Consider the following 12,638-nt stretch of genomic DNA (forward strand, 5'->3'; position numbering starts at 1 on the left):
GATAAATCACACTGTCAGAAACATTTCATGAGAAGAAATAAAAATGTTTTAGTCCAACTTCATGGGAAACAATGGTTTGATTTATAAGATTTGCATATGCACATGTTTGTGTTGGAGAGTCATGTTGGAGGTCAGATGTAAAGTCAGTTTTTAAGCCAACGGTAGTTACTGTTGAACACTGTAGCGGAAGGAACAGAGGACAAACAATGAAGAGCTCAAGAACATGAGGATTTTCAAGAAAGAAGGTCTTGAGTCTTTCACATATGAATCAGTGTGCAGGCTGTTATCATGAAGGGAACAGATAAAGCTCTTACAACCAATATAAGTTTCTTCCCATCTTATGTAGTCAACATTTAAACATTACAGCTTTAAAGTTTTATTACTAACAAATGCAGCAACATTAAGCACCTGTGCCTAAAGTACCACATATTGTCTGACCCATTGCTAGATACAGCATCACTGCTGAACATCTATGTGGAATAAACATATAATGAAGGACTTTAACACCTACCTGTTGACCTTCGTTGATGTTACAGCATTCATCTGGAAATATGCAAATACTTTTCTGTTCATCCTTGGTGTTATAAAGAATTGGCATTGTGGGTCTCAACTGAACAGTGCATCAATAGCCTCAGACACAGCGTACACTCTCAGTTCTAGTTGAACGTAGTGGCTGTGTAATGTTTGTGAGCTGTTAGAAGGTGACAGAAATACTTTATGCCTGTTACTCATTGCATAAACTGATGCTGTGAATCAATGTGCGCCTCCATACACTTTGACCATTCTGTTTTTATAGTCTCTTACATGGCATAATGTGCTTTAGCAATGATTGGATCTTAGTGCTTTTAACAGGCACTATACATTAATGCTAATTTCAATATAACATGAATTTTACCTGTGGATTTTCTGCTTCGTCAGACAAAAAACAGTGGTAAAGGTGGATTCCTCACACATCTCATATATGAAGCATTCATGATAGTGTTTTGTGAGTTTTAGGATGTCTAACATCATCTCCAAATGAATCCTGAGTGGATAAGAATGCATCCAGAAATGTGTTCAGATGCTTCATTAGAGCAAGTGACTGAATTTTCTAGGATGGATGTTAATGCAACCAGCGCTATGTGCACACCCAAAAAAAAAAAAAAAAGAAAAAAAGAACACACAAAACACCGACATTTATGAGACATATATTAAGAATTTTAATCTATTATTGTGAAATGTTAAGGCAAACGTCTCCTTTACAAAAGTTCACAGCAACATCAAAATGGGTCAACCAGCTGAAGCAAGGAACTGTAGTTGAACCTTTTGTATTTGTCATCAATTATAACTTAAAAGTAGATTACATCTTTGGCACCAAAAACATAACAAATAACACAACAAAAATAAATGAATGAAAAACACACAACAAAATATATTAACTTCTCTCTCACTTCAAATAGCCATTCATGTAAACACATTCCAAAAAAAGGTGAGGGGTATTAACTCAGGCTGACACAATGCATTGACCAGCAAATACACTGTGGAGAAAAATAGGATGAACAGAAGGGAATACCAGTCAAATGAGGGAATTTACATGGTTTTTGTAGGATTGCTACTAATGCTGCTAATGATAATAACATCAGGATGCATAATATCAAACCTGGAGTGTGTGGTTTCTTCATGGCAGTACTCAAATTTGACATTTGTATTGAGTTTTGGACCAGTTCGACAGTTATCAATCATAATTTTGCTTCTTTAGAGCTCTTAATTTTAATGGTATCCCTTTCTAAAAAAAAGGGCAGAACGTTCCAGTTAAATACAAAACACATTCTTGGGAAACAGGAGTCTACATTCAGCAGTGTTCAGTGATCCTACACTTAGCACAAAGAAATAAATAGAAGATTCCATGTTAAGCGTATAGTCGCCATCAGAAATGTGAGATACTTGAGCAATGGAGAAAACACGGCCGAATATATCACAGTGATGGGAACAACAAATAGAATGGCAAATGCAGGCCAATTATAGTTGACCATTTCCACACTGCACTGCTGGACGCCCATGGTAGAACCAGCTATCACAGCGCACAAGAAATAACCAGTCCCAGAAAAGGAATCATGTAGAGAATGCGTGCCATTTTAACAAGGGCGGGGGGGTCAGACTTTAGATAGCCTTTTTCTTTAACGGGAGCATTCCCTCAGTGAGGAATGTGAGAAGATTAGCTCCAGCGTGTCAGCGGAGGGGAGCGAAATGTTGGGCAGTTGCCATCTGAGGCCCCAACATTAACCCGGGATCTGGAAAATTAGACCCCCGTGAAATGCTGTCAATCCTCACAGTCTTTTTTAAGAGAGAATGAGCAGACATTCTGCAAGCTCTGCATTCAAAGGAAGTTTCCAAATCCACTGTGAGCTTTTAGCAGAGGACAGAATGTATTTTAAAAAGAGGAACAACTGTTAATTTAAGTTTGAGTAATCCTCAAATACAGGATGCAAATATAGAGGATGCTTATACTATGTAAATTCCCATTACATTCAGAACAATGCTACTGGAAAAACTTACTAAACCTAACACAGAAACAGATGGTTTGGGTATGTAATCCTACAAAGTGAGTCATGTGTATATAATTGAAAAACTGAAGGAGAACAAGTGGACCTTTGTTCTCCTTGCCTCACAAACTGAAACATTACAATATGAGCAGCATTTACATGTATAAATACAATACATAACACAAAATCAAAGAACATGCACAACATCTGGATATGCACCATCAGCAGCCTGACTCTGATTACAAGGCAGAATAGTGTCCAGGTACCTCAAAGGATTCTGACACAAATTTCATGAACTGTGCAGAAACGGCGGTGGAAAGCGCAGCTCTCCTCACCACATTCTGCACTCTGCATGTTGAATCAGGTGAAACTGCTCTGTGGTCACTTCAGACCAACAGTCTTTGTTTGCTTGTGCTCAGATGTAGAAGAAGGCCTTTGATGCTTCTGATGAACCTCCTTCTCGGCTGTAATCAGTCCAAATTGGCAGTAGGGAGCAGTCTGGGATTTTAAATAAGGATTTCAACCACCTCTGCATCTGTGCTGTTGCTCTTGAATGTCTTGAGCGCTGCCTTGGGCTCCTCTGAGGAATCTACAGTCAAGATAAAATGAGCAATTTAGAAAGAACTTTGTAAAATACAACTGCAATGCTTGTTGTTTCTAAAGCTGCTCTCAAGTGTGTGACATTTAAGACAACAATTCAACCAGCAAAGTTTTATTAATACTCCTGGTATATCCTTTGTGTGTCCTGACCCTGGGTCTGGTTACTATTTAACTTGGGATCAACCAGAATTAAGATCAAAAGACCGACTGTTAAAATTAACAGAGCTGTGTAGGACTGACTAGGTGTCAAAGGTTTAACACAACAATAAACCCACCAGTAGTGGCTGCTGCTTCAGATTCCTTTAGCTTGTTAGGCTCTGGCTCCTGTGGGGCCTCATCGCTCTGGGTGCTGGAGTCTCGGCTCGGGCCCTTGGGAACCACACTGGGTTGCAGCAGGGCAGCACCTGTCTGGTCATCTGAGAGGCTCTTTACTACAAATGCAGACAAAGAGGGAAGGCTGTTTAATTATCCACTTACATCCACATTTACACACTCCGGAACATCTGCCCTGCTGATTTCTTCCCATGACTATTCTGGATCGGCTATTCTGGAGTGAGAGATGATATGCATTCCAGTTTAAAAACATGTTGTCTATTTGAGGGACGCCAAAGGGTTGTCTCCTACTCCCTGCTTTTTTTAGAAAGTGTACATTCTGTCTGGCGACACTGTCCAGTCTACCAGTTGTCGCTTAATACATGTGTCATTAAAGATTAAAACTTCATCACTGCTGCAGGAAATTTGAAAGACAGTTCCTAAACTCACCTTTAACCTCCGTGCTGCTGACCACTGTGTTGATGGAGGGGACGGACCTGGCCAGTCGAAGTCCTTGTTTCTCCAGCTTCCCCTGCTCCAATCTGGAGCGCTGCTGGAGGACTTTGATCACAGCATCCTTCTCCAGGAGCTGAGCATGAAGCGCTCGAATCCTAAACACAAACATGGAGTGAGTTCACTATTCCCAGGATTCATACACTAGTATTAGTCAAAATGTAAGATGTGCTAATAAGTAGGAATTATGAATACCTATTCTCCATCTCCTGATGCCTGTGAGTAGATAAGGGCAGGTCGTCATTAAAGCTGTTGTTCGGTGAATGTCCAGGTGAATGCTTGATGATGGTTGTATCTCTGCAAAACAAAACAGACAACAGTTAAAATACAGATTACTTTATGACAGAAAAGATGTAGCCACAGTGACGAACCAATGGCTTTACTACTAACTCAGGCCCAGTTAACAGAAGGACCATGAGCAACTTATCAAAGGGTCCAAAAAAAGCAACTCAGATCATAATGAGTCCTAGGAGAAATCAGCATGGTGTTTTTGCAGAGCAGTTACCATTTTTTGAATAGGAGTCAGCTGGAGTCTGGACTTTTTTGGAGCCCGCATCAGTGGTATAACATTTTAACAAACTATAGCAGTGACTGTATTTCAAGTTGTGGTTATTACTCCTTTGTTAAAATACATAACTTGATGTTTTTGTGATATCTAAAATGTTTGTCTTACCTCTGGGCAGCAGCAGTAGCAGCTGCATCCATTGCGAACTGCCTCATGGTACTCTCCTCCAGGTACTTCTGCTCCCACTTGGTGATATCTGCCTCCAGGGCCAGAATATGCTCCTCTTTCTCCCTCAGCTGCTGTTGCAAAGTGGAGGAGCTCAGTTCTGACGCTGTGGGGTCAGCTGCCTGGTTCTGAAACTGATAATAGAGAATGGTGGTTAACTTTGAGCTCCAGGGGATGAGCTGCACCATAGTCTGTGAGATGAAAGGTCTTCTCACCTGTTGAGCCCGGAGGCTTTTCAGCTCCTGTTCCAATCGAGTGCGCAGCCGCATCTCAAGCGATTCCCTTTTCTCACACGCCGCTTGCAGCTGAGCCAGTGAACTCTGCAGCCTCTCCACCTTCTCAACATACGCTCTCTTCCTCTGCAGCTCTTCCTCCAGCTGCCGGTTGCGGACCTGTGTCGTAGCCAAAGCCTGCTCCAGCAGCTCCCGCCTTCGCTGACATTCCTCCCCGGAGACTCGCAGATGCTGGATCTGCTTCTCCAGGCGTTCACGCTCCCGCTGCTGCTCTTCATCTAAAAGAGAAAGGGAGGTAACTGTTAGCAAGTAACTGCAACAGTGACATATTTACATCAAATCTGAGGCTGAGGTTATGATCTCCAGCTGTTTCCATGAACAGTTACACTGTTTATTAAGACTTCAGTGGCTATTGATCAGTCGAGTAACTAGGTAGGCAATGAACGAAGGAGCTACATTTGAATGGAATGTGACCCAACAAGAGATATTAATACACTGTAATAAAGGCATGTAGTTCAGACCCCATGACACCCTGTCTTTGAAACTGCAAATAAAGCCAGGTTACAACCAAATCACAGCAAATCGAGCTGAGAAGTACTGACGAATCTAAACAAACACAATTAAAAAGTAAATTCATTTCATTTGTTAGTGCCACTTTAAAACAGGGCCGATTACACAACGTTAGTGCATGCCTGTGGAGGGAATGCAGACTTCCTCTTATCCACTTACGCACACAGGCATAGCTTTGTACTGGGAAAGGCTCTGGAATGCTTCTAAGGACATGAAGTAAACAAGCAGCTCAAAATATAATTCAAGTAGTCCTTGAAACATAAATACATAAACTACACATCCTTCCATTGAATTAGCCTCTTTATAGGGACTGTGCCAAGATATCTGTTTTAGGAAACACAGACAATAACTTTTATCTCATGACAAAAGATACACATAGCTGTATTAAAGACCTATGAAACTGTTTAACTGTAATTCCAACAGATTAATGTAAAACAGAACATGACTGGTTATGTAACTCCAACTAAAATTACAACATTCACAACATTTGAACATGTCCATTCTGAGGCAAATGTTCTTCCAACTAAAGTACAGTAAATGGCATCTGACAAGATTTAATAAATATCAAAAAGAGTAAAATAAGATTATGTAGGTTTAATCTGGAACACATCCCTGCAATGAAAGGACAAAGGGGAAGAAAATTTTTTCAACGGGTCAGTCATGATTAAACCATTAGGTAAAGAAATGCCCAAACAAGGAGAACGAGTTATCCAGGGGTCATGTTGAGTTGGACCTGAACGCTCTGGAGTCCCAGACTTATTAGTTCCCCTTGAGGAGGAAAGTCTGCAGTGATGCAAATCTGGTGAGTGGAGGGAGGCATCCCTAATGCTGGAACAGCCTGAAATACCTACAAAAATCCCTGGAATCCAGGCCACATTTATTGCTGCCATGAAAAAATATCTGACTGCAAAGTGTCAAGAGCAGCGCTTAACGTTAGAGACAGAGCCATTGTACCTGACAGCTTTTATAATACACCACGCTAATCAAGGAGGAAACCAACCCCTCTTTGGTATGTTCCAACTATTGTGAAGTACCCAACCTGCCAAATGAAATGACGGTTTATATGGAAAAAGCCTATGTGTACTTACTTTGCTCTATGAGTTTAGCAAACACATGGTGCTTCTGGTCCGTACTCTCAGATTCCCTGGCCACTCTGTGTTTATTTGCTGAGTCAAGTTGTTCTACACAAAGAACAAACACAGTTACACTTTGAACCAATTAATAAGAAGGTTTTGATTCGACTCAGTGAATGTTTACATACCTCTCAGGTCTCTGTTAAAGTCATGCATCCTCTTGATCTCAGCTTCTAGTTTATTCCTCATTGTTTTCTCCAGAGTTTCACGCTTGGCAGAACCTTTCATTAGCGTCTCATATGCTTCAGATATTCTTTGAATTTCCAGCTCCAACTGAAAGGAAAATGTGAGAAGAAAATAAGTCTTGGTACTCTGCAAAGGCATTGAATGTCTGTTTATGTTACACTTGTTAATACAGTGAGGCCAATAATTCACCCCTGCTGGCAAATGGCTTTTTAACAGTATGCACAACTGAAAACTGGGGTTCAACATTCCTGAATGACCACTCCTGGGTCCCAGGTGTCAAAGAATTTATCTCCTTTCATGGCAATATGCCAGGATGTTTTGCAAGACAAAAAGGGTCTGAATGTGTTGAGGGCATTTCAGAGGCTAGGGAAATCTGTGAAGTCCCGCCTCACTGGAAGTGCACAATTTCCCCAACAAGGTGTGTTACAAATCGTTTATTTGGAAGATGTGACTGTGTCACTTGAATCAACCAGTCACTAGGATCTCGTTACTATGCATATGTCTTAACTGTCAGACAGCCTATCAACTTGACATGTACTGACAAGATACGATTGTTTCATAATTTCCACACCCTTTGTGAGCCAACGGCTTCATTTATCACACCACCTTCTCTTACCTTTTGCAGCCTGGCAGCCTTCTCAGTGTACACCTCCAGTTCCCTCCTCAGCCTTTCATTCTCCCGCATCAACACGTCAGTCTGAGCTGAGTTATTGCTGGAGGCTGGGGTGATGCCACTGTGAGCCACCTGGGACTGAGCAGACACATACCTGGAAACAGAAGTCATGGGTTATTTACTACAATACTGACTAACTGTCCAAATATGAAGGAAGCTTTGTCTGAAACTCTAATTTAACCATGTTTTCTGGTGTCTGATAATGGCCTCAGTCTTCTGTGATTACCTGTGATGCTGTGAGTAGAAAGGAGGAGGAGGCTCTCTGTAATATTGTCCATGCTCTTGTGAGTGACTTAGCATATATCCAGGAAGTCTGGCACAGAAAGGATAGTCCGGAGGCGGCCCCCGCTGGTCCACACACTGCTGAGGTCCTTGCCTGTCAGGAGCCACAGTGTTTGTACCATCATGGCTGTACAGCTGTGGGTAGCTGTGTGAGGAGCTCATGGCCTGACTGTGTCTCTGTGCGTTCCTCTCCAGAGAGAGCTGCATGAGTCTCTCACTGAGGGAGCGTGCATGCTCCCTCTTTAGATCCCACTGCTCCTCATTTCTAATCCCCATTATGTCCATGCTTGGCCGTTCCTGTCCCTTCTGAGAAATTAGATACTGGGAGTGGGCTTTGGCCTCCTCATAGGTGGGCAGCTCCTCTCCGTGGAGCTGGTACAAATGGCACACAGGGCTCTCAGAGTGCAGGCAGTCCCCCTGGTGCTCCTGGCCCTGAGGCTCTTGTCGTGTTGACATCTGGATGTACTGGGTCTCCTCCTGGGTCAGGCTCTCCAGAGAGGAGCGGGGACTGCCGGTGCCCCCGCCGCTACTGCCTCCACGCAAGGCCTGCTGCTGGATGGCCAGGAGTGTGCGAGTGTCGGTCAGGTTGGCGTAGCGGAGCTGCTCTTGGATGAGACGGTGCAGGACCGTTCCAGAAGAGTCCTCAGCAGTTCTCATGACAGTCAGAGGAAAATATACAAAGAAAACAGCCTGGAGGTGGCAGTTTGGGCACAAGTCACAAATCTGAAAGAAAATACAACAGTTTCATCAGAGTTTGCACTTCACATCTAATTTTCTAGTACCACATGTCTGTCTTTTAAAACTGAACAACCCTTCCCATCATTCCCAGTGGCCTTGAGTAAAGTCTGCCACTTAGTAAGCATCTCAAATTCCATTTAATCCAGTATAATTTACACACCCCTATACTTCAGCATGACTTCTGCTGGAAGTGCATGAGTTGTTTCTGGAAATACCCCTGTCAGTGATGTCAGTGCAGATCCAGTTTTATTGCCTGCTCACACCATGATGCATAACTTTATCCAGTCAGACAACACTCTAATACTCAGTTACTATAAACACCACAGTCTTCCCACACTGAACTACATGTAACACAAATCATAAGATATTTCCCCAAAAGCCATTTAAAGACTTAAAAAAAAACGTCTTCAATGTAATATTCATCATAAAAAAGACACATATTCAACACCATTCAGACTGCAAGTAAATAAGCTTGAACCTCAGGAAGAAAAATTGGACCAAATGTGATAACGCACTGCGCCAGATCCATGCATCCAAACATAATCCAAGTGATATAAAAAGAGAGACTTACCGATTTATTCTATACTCTCATCACATGTAAAACCACTGGTCTTCTGTAATCTCCCACAGTATTTTGCTCTCAGTTCGACAGTATCTTCTAGTTTCCGAGCTTTGCGCTGCGCTTTTCCATGGACGTGTGTGCGCACGGCGGCAGGCAGAGGCAGACTGAGCAGAGAGCAGAGCTGCACTAATAAATAACTGAGGGCCGATTGTTCAGAGCGGCTGGAATGACTGGAATGTAAAGGCTCCAAGTCCCTGTGGGATCAAAAGCAGTGCACAGGGGAGGAGGAGAGGGAAGAGGAGGAGGAGGAGGAGGAGGAAGGGGTAGGGGGGTGGTGGCAGGGCTGAGCGACAAAAAAAAAAAAAAAAAAACAGAAATTGGATTCAGAGCAGCAGCACTATCTCAGCTGGCCGCTTGTGTCATGTAAAAGAGCTTGTTGTTGTCTTTGTCTGAGGAATCTGTCTGCACAGCTCCCAAAGTTAAAGGGGATTTAAGTCCTCACACTTTTAAGACTTTCATTGGAATGTCATTGTGAGAGCTGAAACGAAATAAAACATTAAAACTCGCAGTTTTCACCGATTTATTTAAGTAAAATCATTACAGAGATGAGTGACAAATATTTCAGTTACTTACAACAAACCACTGCCTCAGATTGGTTTCATTGATTTAAGCCAAATCTTTCTCATCACAAGCTAAAATGATGATTAATGATATATTTAATGACTTTATGATAAGAAATTAGAAGCAAACGTCACCTGTTTTAATCAGAATGTGTTTATTGTCATTTTATGTAACACAATGAAATTTCAAGTTTCATTAAAAAAGGAACTGAGTCTGACAAACACACACTGAACAGTCACACAGGTACCTATAAAACACAAGGGAAAATAGACAAATATAAAGTAATTATGGTTTCTGTAAAATTAACAAACAAAGTGGCTTGTCCTTGAATAGAAATAAATTAAAGTAAATCCCTGTATACTTTGATTAACTCAGCAAACAGGGCTGAATTCATTTTCAATGATCCTGTTCTATTCTACTTTTATTGAGGTTTCTTTGTTGTATTTTTTATTTTTATTTTTTTGGCTTCTTCTATTAAACCCTTAAAGTCCTTTGAGCACCATGATACTTGAATATCAGATCAACCAGCACATAAACCTTGATGGTGAAGATATAAAATATGTGACAAAAATCTTCTTACATTTTCACAGAAGGCAGACATGATCCACACTGTTCTTCTGAGTCTACAATGTAATCATAATATAAACAGAAGAAGCAGCAGTTCTTTAAATGTTAAACTCTGGAAACAAGACATTGGCTGTTCACATGTCTTAAATGATTATTGACCTAATATTGAAGTTTCTACTGATCAACTAACTATCAACTAATGTGATTATGTTATGATGCATATTATTACTATATTTGATACAAGATTTAAAAAACAAACAAACTACAAACTAAAAACAGATCATTTCTTACAATCACAGTGTGAAAAGAGTGCTGTCATATAATTGAGACACGGATTAATCATTATTTCTTGAACAGCCTTTTGTTTGCATGTGCCTGGTAAATATTTAAGCCGTGGCCCGTGCCAGTTAATTGCAGAGTGTGTGTCTGTGTGTGGACACGGAGGGAGAGGGGTGGGTGTGAGGCACGCTGCCTGCCAGCTGTCCGTGGACTGAAATCCCCTTCCCCTCCTTTAATAAGAGCTCTAAGAGATGCATTGTTCTCCCCAAAAGCAGACATGACGGGGGCAGCCCTGCCATCTGCTGTTCTCCCCTGCACCACTAGCACCAACTACTACATGCTTCATTCACACATACACAAACACACACACACATGCATGTGGATGGAGATTTGGCATCAGCTGGTGGTGGGGGCTGGGCTAAAAGTATTGGCTTGTAATGTTATTGAGTGCTGTTTGTGCAGGGTTTTTTTTTTTTTTTTGCATGAAAACGATCATCCCAGTGTGGTGGTAGTGGAGGTAAACAAGTCTCCTCCATAGACAAACTGCAGGTGAATTTATCTCTGACAAGCACACACAGGCAAACGTCCACCTGCTGTTTTGCATGGCAGTTGAAGTCCAACAGTTTCTAAAGAATGTTGATTGCTTCAACAACTGATAAGTGCTTACAGGTTTAGACATTTCATCTGGGTTATTGAGATAAGCACAGGTTTATGACATCTCACATTGTGCTGTTGCACTGTGCACTGTTTTATGAGTATTTTGTCATGTACAGAGCTGCAGCAAATTCTTTCCATACTTCACACAATTACAACATTAATCACACACCAATCCAGTCCTGTGTTATTAATCTTATGCAGCATTTTTGTCAAGGTGTGTCATTTCTAGCAAAGGAAAGCTATACACAGTTACTATGCTTTTTTATTGTACTTTCATTGTGCAATACTACTATTTATCTGCTTCAGTATGACTAAAGGAGGCCGAAAAAAAGACTGCTAAGACTGAAAACTGGCAATATGTTTGGTTTATACGTGTATTTAGAAAAAATATAAGCAACTGGATTCAGTTACATTCTTAAAAGCAATACACTACTTAAGTGATCACTTTAAAGTTTCGGTTTTCTGCTTTGAAATTCAAGACATCACTATTTTCACATAAACCCCTGATTTAACCCTTTGTAGAGCACTCATATTCTGAAATTCTAAATTTCAACCATAGTCTGTTATTGGAGGACATAACGAGACTTAAATACTTTTGCGAAATTTTTCAAAATGTTTTATTGTCATGTAGAAAATCAAGGTCAATAAAGTTACCATATTTGGTTCCTTGGCAAAAGGTGGCAAAAAAACCAAAAAAAAAAAAAAAAAAAAAATCTAAGAAGTATGTAAAAAATACAGTACAAGATAAACACATGTAAAGAGAAAGGAACGTGTCTTTCAGAACATTAAACCAACGTAAGTGCTGAGCCAGACCCTGTCCACATTAACATTCTCCCTTTGAACATCATCCCTTACATTAGTACCATTACTTCATGGTACCTAACAAAGCAGGTACACCCACTGTTCATGCAGAGGTGGACCTTACAGACACTGTGGTGACTCACTGTAACTGTTGCTGTCACTGTCTTGTAATGTATGCTGAAATGACCAAAAATAGTCACTTGCCCACTAAAGGGTTAATACAGTGTTTATGCACCACTGTAGACATAGTTTGTCTGTCCACATGAGCTGCATGTTCAAGTCAACTGTATATGTATGTTACTATTATTTATCTTTTATCTTCACTGGTTTCATGCTGTGAAAACACAGAAGGTAGGCTATAAATTGCTTTTCTCGCTGCTGTTATTTGTAGGGCAACAAATAACTCTTCTCTGAAAACAAAATGCTCTTCTGCAGAACTGCTAATTCACCTTTACTTGCTGGTTTTCATTCTAAGTTGATGCTGTTGACGTAAATAAAAGGAGAAGGAATGTCCTCATCCTTTTTGCCAACCATACTGACTTATTGTTTTTGTGTTTCCATGCAGCCAACTGTATGTTTACATCTCTGTTAGTGTTAAGAGTGACTCCTGGGTATCAGTTTTGTGTGAGTGCAACGACCAGTCACACTGTTACAAATAA

At 41.0% G+C, this 12,638-nt stretch overlaps 1 protein-coding gene across 1 annotated transcript; it reads right to left on the bottom strand.

The window, feature by feature from the left end:
* Positions 1-1,291: 1,291 nt before the first annotated feature.
* Positions 1,292-9,258, bottom strand: amotl2a (angiomotin like 2a). The gene is made up of 11 exons (XM_030132792.1): positions 9,064-9,258; positions 7,699-8,477; positions 7,416-7,566; positions 6,742-6,886; positions 6,569-6,661; positions 4,893-5,188; positions 4,621-4,811; positions 4,143-4,244; positions 3,885-4,045; positions 3,398-3,553; positions 1,292-3,111 (listed from the first exon to the last, which is right to left on the bottom strand). The coding sequence occupies exons 2-11, from the start codon at positions 8,409-8,411 to the stop codon at positions 3,029-3,031; spliced, it is 2,091 nt and encodes a 696-aa protein (XP_029988652.1). The 5' UTR covers positions 8,412-8,477; positions 9,064-9,258; the 3' UTR covers positions 1,292-3,028.
* Positions 9,259-12,638: the final 3,380 nt, after the last annotated feature.

The sequence above is a fragment of the Sphaeramia orbicularis genome, chromosome 4 (assembly GCF_902148855.1).
Source record: "Sphaeramia orbicularis chromosome 4, fSphaOr1.1, whole genome shotgun sequence".
Taxonomy (NCBI): domain Eukaryota; kingdom Metazoa; phylum Chordata; class Actinopteri; order Kurtiformes; family Apogonidae; genus Sphaeramia; species Sphaeramia orbicularis.

Bases quoted from the DNA above. Each gene is read 5' to 3' on its own strand.
- amotl2a (XM_030132792.1), bottom strand. From the start codon at position 8,411: ATGAGAACTGCTGAGGACTCTTCTGGAACGGTCCTGCACCGTCTCATC. The intron at 5,189-6,568 runs GTAAGTACACAT...TTTCTCTTTTAG, and splicing joins TGCTAAACTCATAGAGCAAA to ATGAAGAGCAGCAGCGGGAG. The intron at 3,554-3,884 runs GTGAGTTTAGGA...CTGCATTTGTAG, and splicing joins CAGCAGCACGGAGGTTAAAG to TAAAGAGCCTCTCAGATGAC.